General features: G+C 45.3%; 1 protein-coding gene across 7 annotated transcripts in view; it reads left to right on the top strand.

Moving 5' to 3' along the window:
- The window catches only part of ASB3 (ankyrin repeat and SOCS box containing 3), a 128,509-nt gene that overhangs the window by 37,804 nt on the left and 81,780 nt on the right, over positions 1-8,925 (top strand). For 5 of the 7 annotated variants that reach the window (XM_039528691.1, XM_039528695.1, XM_039528696.1 and 2 more), the window contains exon 1: positions 54-211. The exons of the other annotated variants lie outside the window; for them this stretch is intronic. In XM_039528691.1, the coding sequence (XP_039384625.1) occupies positions 192-211 (20 nt within the window). In that variant the 5' untranslated portion in view covers positions 54-191. Of the gene's footprint in view, positions 1-53; positions 212-8,925 lie in introns of those variants that run through there. 7 annotated transcript variants of the gene reach the window in all.

Here is an 8,925-nt window from a genome sequence, read left to right as displayed (position 1 = left end):
GCCTAGGGCACCCCCCCCCGCCCGCCCGCGCATGAAAGGGCGGGGCGGGGCTGGGCTGGGCAGTCCGGGCGGGAGCGGGGAAAGTGTCAGGCTGGCGCTGCCGGCCGGGCTGAGCCTCGCCTGGCTGCTCCAGCCGCTGCTTGTCCCTGGCGTGCGGCTCGCCTAGTGCCGGCTACGCGAATGACGAGGCAATGCAGTGGGCTCCCTACAGGTATTTTTTGTCGCTTACATGTAAGACCGGTGTTTTCTAGGTTGTAGGCTGTCTGGCATAATAAGTTCCTAAGTAAGGGATTTCGCAGGTCTTCCTTCTGCCCCAGCCCCTCTGCCGGACTCCTTGGGAGGCCCTGGCTCTCGGTACCCGTTTAAATTCTGCCTTTCCTCTCTCTTGCTGTAGAGCAGTGGTGCCCAAACTTTAACAACCTGTGAACCCCTTTCACTCAAATGTCAAGTCTCGCAAACTCCCCTCCTAAAAAATAATATTTCCAGGGATATTCTCCTTGACCTGAGTATAAATTATAAAAGCAGTGATCTTGGAAACATAAATGTTGTTTTTATGGCATGCTTATTACACACTATTTATTATTAATTATCATTTAGCGTGACAGTATTTTTATTACATTATGAAAACGGCAGCACACTTCCAAGCTCTCACTTTCGTAGCTTGTGTCACTTTGAATAAGCCTGTTATAAGACAAGGCTCCTAGGTTTCATCAAAGAGTATTAGATGTGAAACAGCAGCAAGGTATTTAAGAAGCCAACTCAAATAGTTCCTCCTACACAAGCATTCAGGTCTTGAGCAGTCCAGGCAAACAATGCACATTACAACAAAGCTTAAACTTGTTTTTCATAGTAATTTTAAAAACAATGCTAGCTGCCTATTTAATTTTAAAAACAGCAAAAAATATCCACCTCCCTTTCCATTTCTTATAAGGAGTCTTGAAGTTTAAATCTCCTCAGTGTGATAGAGATGCTTGCTTTGATCTGCTTAGCTCTTGGAAGTCCAGGAGCTCTGGGCTGCTGACCCCTTGCTGCCCAGGGTACCTAGGGACAGCTCTGGCTGCCATTAGGGAATTTTTTTACTGAGAACACTCTGTAACATTTTACGAACCCCCATTTGGGAAACACTGCTGTAGAGAATGTTACTAACACATACATCCAGGGGTGCAGTAGTTGGGATTTCTTTAACTTGGGTAGTCAATTACTTTTTGTCAAGGTCCAAATTTCTTGGTCAAGGTATGGTCGAGGTCCATACTCCAGAGAACATCATAAAAAACAACAATGATGGTAATAAGTAATAAAAAGATTTTGGGGTCCATTCAAAAGTGCCTGCTGGTCCAGCTTTGGCCCGCGGTCTGCCTGTTGACTACCCTGCTTTAACTGGTGGGCCAGCTTTCAGCAGTGATCTAAATATCAAGTTTGCAGGTCCTAGATTTTATGCAACAACTGATTCGAAGCCAGTGCACAGCTCGCTTTAGCCCCTTATCCTAAGCTAAGTTCCATGAAGTTTACTGCATGTAAATTTTTGGACAAGACACTTTTTAAATTACTTACTTGTTTGAACAAAAACAATGAGGAGTCCTTGTGGCACCTTAGAGTCTAACAACTTTATTTGGGCATAAGCTTTCGTGGGCTAGAACCCACTTCATCAGATGCATAGAGTGGAAAACACAGTAGCAGGTATGTTTATACATAGTACATGAAAAGTACATAGTACATGAAAGGTGAGAGTAACAGAAACTACACACTATACAACAAAAACACTAACCTAGGAACCAAACCTTGCAACAAACCCCAGTGCCAACTCTGTCCGCATATCTATTCAAGGGACACCGTCATAGGACCTAACCACATCAGCCACACCATCAGGGCTCGTTCACCTGCACATATACAGTGTGATATATGCCATCATTTGCCAGCAGTGCCCCTCTGCCATGTACATTGGCCAAACCGGACAGTCTCTACACCAAAGAATAAATGGACACAAATCTGACACCAGGAATTACAACATTCAAAAACCAGTAGGAGAACACTTCAACCTCCCTGGTCACTCAATAACAGACTTAAAAGTGGCAATTCTTCTACAAAAAAACTTCAAAAACAGACTCCAATGTGAAACTGCAGAACTGGAATTAATTTGCAAACTGGACACCATCAAATTAGGCCTGAATAAAGACGGAGAGTGGATGAGTCATTACAAAACCTAATTTTACCATACTAATTTCCCCCTACTGTTACTCACACCTTCTTGTCAATTGTTTGAAATGGGCCACCCTCATTACCACTACAAAAGTGATTTTTCCTCCGTTGGTATTCTACTATTAATTGAATTGTCTTGTTAGACTGACCCCCCACCTGGTAAGGCAACTCCCATCTTTTTATACAGTATGTATAAATATACCTGCTACTGTATTTTCCACTCCAAGCATCTGATGAAGTGGGTTCTAGCCCATGAAAGCTTATGCCAAAATAAATTTGTTAGTCTCTAAGATGCAACAGGGATGACTCGTTGTTTTTGCTGATACAGACTAACACGGCTACCCCTCTGAAACCTGTTACTTGTTTGAGGAGGTGTGCATAGACTTAAAAAGTGGCACGGGGTCTTGTGAGAGTAGAGTTTTGCCTTGATGTCTTCATTAAAATTTTCTCTGCGTTATCATGTGCAATATTCTGTCTCGTCATTTTCCACTCCAACACTAGAATTGTTTGTGCACAATGTGTGTTTCTGAAAAAGGATGACACCAGAGCATCTGAGACATCAGATGTGCTGGAGTCCTTTCAGAATGAGAAATTATATACACATTTAAATAATGTTTAGTGGTAATGTACTTATTTAAATAAGCAATGTAATTTAGTGGTTAGATCAGCAGCAGTTGGGAATAATGACTCAGTTCTGCTGCTGACTCATCATGATGTTGTGTACATTAGGGAAACTTTGCAAAAATGTCCCACTCTTGCTAATGCCAGTTCAGTTCCATTGCTGTTAGCATCATTGGAAAGCATAGTGTAGACAAGCTGCTGGTTTCAAATGGTGTTTTAGGGTTTGTCCGCACAATGGGTTTATTTCAGACTAACTGACATTTTTTCAAATTAAAAAGGAATGCATCCACACAACACAATTCTTCTGAATTAACTGTCTAGTTAGTGCAAACTGGATAATCCACTTTAATTCATTCCAAAATGAATTTCCAGTTGGAATATTGTGTGTAATTAATATGGAGTTTGTGTGGCTGCATCAGTATTTCAGGTTAATTTTTCAGTCCTCCCACTGGTAGGACACTGCATTGTTTTACACCAGGACTGAACTGTCTGCTCACCTGTGTGCCCTTTGCCGTACAGAGGTCATGATGACCAGATGTTACCTCCCTGTTTAAATGCTGGCGTGCAGCCAGGAACGCTCTGTTTATGATTACACACTCCTGGAGCATTACAGCAGTGCTATAGCAGCCATGCCTTGTGCGTCTGTGGGGAGCCTTGCAGAAGTCATGGATTTTCTTGTGATCTGGGGAAAGGAATTGGTGCAGTCCTGCTTTAATAGTAGCCACTGTAATAAGAAAATACTCAAGTACATAGCTAATCAAATGACCAACTGGGGTCACTCCTTGGACTTGGCTCAATGCTGTAATGAAGGGCAGAAGCTTTGTCAGAATTATAAAAAAAAAAAAAGAAAAAAACCACCCAAGGACAGAACGAGGACCTTTGGCAGTACTCAAACTACCTGCCCCTACTTTGAGGACCTGGATAGGATTTTTACCATCTAGGCCACCATTGAAGCTCAATATGGAGAACACCAAGGAGAATCCTGACTAGTACTCTGTAGTGGAGGATTCCCGGAAAGCCAGGATTTCTTTCCCATGCAAGACCCCAAGCCTGACCTAGAGGAACAGACTTCTGATACCCAGGCAGACACCAGACTGACAGATCTGAGGAGGGGACCTCTGCCTGTAAGTATTACGTGCTATATTACAATAAAAATGTATAGGTTATTTTAACATATTGTTGTTCCAGGTGCCCAATGGAGGCCACCAGTTTGGGTGAATGAGAGCTCAGCTTCTCATCCCCACTTCTTTTACTCAGTATGGTAGCTGTGCCAGGGAATTCCAGCTCTGTAGGGATTATATCCCTGATATTATCATTTCTCACAGCCATCTGCCAACTCATCTCCCTTCCTGGTCAACTGCCATGGTCTCCCAGGCTTCCTGCCCTGGTTAAAGTAGGGGTGCCAGAGTGGTTTAAAAAAAAAAACCAGAAAAACAACCAAACAAAAAAACACAGCATATAATGCAGGCATGTTTATTGAAATGTCAGTTACAGAAAAATAATGCAGCATAAAAAATACTTTGTTTCAGAGTTTGATCAGTGCCCTGAGCTTTCAGCTGTCATAGCATTTGATAAGATGTGTTTCCAAAAAGGTGACAATAAATGCATAGAGATGCATAGGCACTTGGCTAGCTGTAATAAGACCATCAGCATTGTTAACAATTACAGCAGAACTGTATTTAGCAATACACTTTTTGTGTGTTGGCAGGTGATTTTAAACAGAATTTAAGGCAAAGATAATGCTGTATATTGGCAGAAACATTGCAGAGTAACACAGCCTTCTCAGGATTACATCTGTGGGTAACCTACCTCTTCCAGTCCTGCAGCATTTCTGGGGGTGAATAAAATCACTGCATAGATTTCTGGTCTACTCATCCCCTTTTTCAAAAAGCCTCTTCTCTGCCTCCGTATTAAGGTTGCATTGTCCAATGGTAGGATTGCCTGCAGAAGTGGATGGGCAGACAAAGTATGGCACCTGCAAACATCCTAGCCCCTGTCCTCCTCAGCCCATGTAGACCTCCAAATCCTTCTGCCCATCCCTAGGTTCCTTGCCCCTGCAAACCACCAGTCCAAACCCCTGAAACTCTGCTGCCCACCTTAGCCAATCATAGCCAAGGCTCCCGTGCAGAGGGAAATTCAGGTGAAACACTTATCTCCCCAACTGGCAAGAGACTTGAAATAGCATTCCAGAACTGAGGAGAAAGCATAATTTTATAATTGTTGCCATGGAAACTTGAATCGCTTCAGTAACCTCTTGTTCTGTTTCTCAGCTCCCCCTGCTTCTGCATCTGACACTCTATGGCCCCCAAGGAGAGGAACATTGTCAACTGCAGAATACCTGATTAATCAGAAAAGGGAAGACCAAAGGCGAAGTGTTTGGGGACTTTGTGACAGCATCCCAGAAGTGGGATAAGAAGAAAGAAGAGTAAAGGGAAATTCTTCTTTCAGAGAGACAAGACAGGTTCTCCGTGCTGACTGAGAGGAAGGCAAAAAACATGCATAGAGAGGGAGAGATGCTGAGACAGGACCTAGAGCACATGCAAAACCAGACTGTCTTGACTGAAAACATGTTGGCACAATGTTCTGCTACAGCACCACAATCCCAGCACAGACATGTTCTGCAACCATAGAGAATAACAGGTACTGGGAGCAGCAGTACCCTTCCCAAAACTCAAGCCACAGCCATTTCCCTCTCTCCACCATACCACAAGAGTCTGGAAACTGTGACTTCTGGGAACCCTCCTTCACCCTTACAATGACAAATGATAGTTTCTTTTCATGCCATCCACAACCCAAAGTAAAGCCACTGTGCAGAAATCCTGCACATACAGATGCTTGTGATAAGTGTAGCACCAGAACTTTTTTCTAGTGTGGTGCATATCTGCACGATGATGTTGAATAAAGTTTGCAATGTTTTGCATTGTTTTCATTGTTGTTGTTCATGTTGCAATGGCTAAAAATATAGTTTTGTTCAATTAATGTTTTTGTTTGCACTGCTTGATGTTCAGTAATGGTTAATTTTGACAAAAGTTCAATAAAGGTTCATAAAATACCACATATCCCGTACACATAACAAAATAGTCTTCCAAAAAAGTACCACAAAGCATTCTAAAAAGCAAAATAAACATCTGTTTAATTAAATCTCTACACACACACTAATGAAACCATGCCACAATTCAGATGATAGTCTCAAAGTAGGTGCACAGGGTGTCCTTGACCCTGTGGCCTTGACTATTTACTGCAGTTTGCAAAGGGAACCTCTTGGCTGTTCATAGTATCAATCATGAAAGTGTCTGGACTTCCACCTCCCACCCATCAGTGAGGCTCTCACAGATGTCCTGCAGACCATAGCAAGCAGTTGTCACATATGGTATATATTGCTCAGCAGTCTTCAGCCTCTCCTCTCAGATCTCCAAACTCACAGTCCATTGTCATTCTTCAGTTACTCAGGGTATATAGTAGAACAGGTCCTTTCTCTTGTTCAAGTGTCCAGTAAAAAGCTTTATATAGAAATCAGGATTAGAAAAATAGATGAGTCTCCAAGAATGATGGGGGGAATCAGAATACTATTAAGGTCCATAGAGATCTTGCAGCAACTTTTTCCCATACCAGGGAGTCCAATGAGACTGGACTCAACAGTTCCACCTATGGGAGAGCCAAATGAAGGAGTTGGACATGCTGTCCACTCCTAACACATTCGAGGTTGCCAGGAACCTCATAGAGATGGCAACCCAGCACTCCCCAGCGCAAGCAGCACCAACGGCGCTGGAACCGGCAGCACCAGCACCGTGCAGGGGGGGCTGGACTTTCCAAGGACAAACCGGCCATGCTGTGGCACCGTTCGCCCTCTCCTCTGCACTGATCACTGGTACTATCCTGAACAGCACTGCCGTGGAGTCCGAGATCAGACTCGTCCTCTGAGTCGGAGCCAGAATCGTACGTCTTCAGACACAGGTGTCACCGGTCTCGTCGCTCCAGGCAAAATGCGATGCAACATCTCCCGATGATGCCCTGGCCACCACATTGGCAGGTGCCTGCTCAGTGGCCATTCTGGACCTCATGGACGTATCATCAAGCCTGGGGGCCAAGCTCCAGATCCCTTTTGGTTGCCTTGAACAGAGGGGGGCCTCCGTCTGCCTCCATGGTGAGGGAACCTCCAAAGCGTTCGGAGCCCTGCTCCTGGGCTGGCACTGAGGCTGATGCTGTGGCCGGCACCGTACCCAGCACCAAACCTGGTACTGAGTTTGCGGCGATAGGTCTTGAGCACGGTAGAATTGGGATATTCTTTCAAATTGTGTACCCTCCTACTCACCTTCCCTGTCCCTCTTCAGGGACCCTTCTCATGAGCAACTTCTAATGCAGGAGGTGCAAATGGTCCTACAACTCAGGGCAATAGAAGAGGCACCTATGTAGTTCAGGGGACGGGGATTCTATTCCCTTTACTTCCTAATCCCCAAAGCCAAAGGTGGGCTCTGGCCTATTTTAGACCTGCGAAACCTCAACAGATTCATGAAGAAGCTGAAGTTTCGCATGATCTCCAGGGCTTTCATTATCTCCTCTCTGGATCTGGGGGACTGGTACGCTGCCCTCGACTTGAAGGACACGTACTTCCATGTGTCCATAATCTCATCCCACAGAGGGTTCCTTTGATTCGTGGTCAACAACACCCATTATTATTTCACAGTCCTCCCCTTTGGCCTTTTGGTGGCCCCTGAGGTGTTCACCAAGTGCATGGCGGTCATGGCGGCCTTCTTGCAGAAGCGGCAGGTGCAAGTATTCCCATACCGGCTGTCTTATCAAGGGCCAATCTTGGGTCCAAATGGAGGACCACGTGAGCCTGGTGCGCATGACATTCGTCAGGTTTGGTCTCATTCTAAATGTTGCAAAGTCAACCATACCCCCTACACAAAGGATAGAGTTCATCTGGGCCCTCCTGGACTCCACCCAGGGAAGGGCTTTTCTCATGGAAGTTCATTTCCTCAGCATGAGCACCATCATAGAGGATTTCAAGAGATTCCCCACTATGATGGTGCGGACTTGTCTGAAATTGCTTGGGCGTATGGCTGCCTGCACGTATGTGGTAGTGCATGCCAGGCTCTGACTACGTCCCCTTCAGGCATGGTTAGCCTGAGTTTATAGGCCAAACCGAGACCACATAGACAGACTGGTCACTCTTACTCCTCAGGTTCTCGAATTCCTCTGATGGTGGCTCAACCCACAAGCAGTATGTGCAGGAATACCCTTTTCCACACCTTAGCTGTCGCTGTCTCTAGTCGCAGATGTGTCGGCGATGAGATGGGGAGTGCACCTAGGTGAACTCAGGACTCAAGGCCTCTGGTCCCATGCAGAACTTTTGCTGCACATCAACATCAGGGAGCTGTTGACAGTTCCACCTCGCTTGCCAGACATCTCAAACCCATCTACAGGACAGATGTGTATCCGTATTGACAGACAATACCACAGCAATGTTTTATATAAACAGAAAGGGTGGTGCTCGCTTCTCTTCCCTGTCGGACTTCTGCATCACACACTCGATACAATTGGGGGGCCTCATACCTTCCGGGTTCACAAAACGAGCTGGCCGATTGCCTCAGCAGGTTGTTTCACAGCCACAAGTGGTCCCTTCGCTCAGATGTCACCATCAACATTCCCCAAAGATGGGGATCTCCCCAGATATACCTGTTTGTGATGCAATACAATAGGAAGTGTCAACAGTTCTGCTCCTTCTTGAATCACAACCCTGGCTCGCTCTTGGAGGCCTTCATCCTGTCCTGGAAAGGGCTCCTGCTGTATGCATTCCTGCCCTTCCCGCACATAGATTCATAGATTCTAGGATTGGAAGGGACCTTGAGAGGTCATTGAGTCCAGTCCCCTGCCCTCGTGGCAGGACCAAATACTGTCTAGACCATCCCTGATAGACATGTATCTAACCTACTCTTAAATATCTCCAGAGATGGAGATTCCACAACCCCCCTAGGTAATTTATTCCAGTGTTTAACCACCCTGACAGTTAGGAAGTTTTTCCTAATGTCCAACCTAAACCTCCCTTGTTGCAGTTTAAGCCCATTGCTTCTTGTTCTATCCTTAGAGGCTAAGGTGAACAAGTTT

Source organism: Mauremys reevesii, linkage group 3 (assembly GCF_016161935.1).
Source record: "Mauremys reevesii isolate NIE-2019 linkage group 3, ASM1616193v1, whole genome shotgun sequence".
Taxonomy (NCBI): domain Eukaryota; kingdom Metazoa; phylum Chordata; order Testudines; family Geoemydidae; genus Mauremys; species Mauremys reevesii.
The sequence above is the reverse complement of the archived record's forward strand: the minus strand, read 5'-3'. Positions and strand labels throughout refer to the sequence as shown.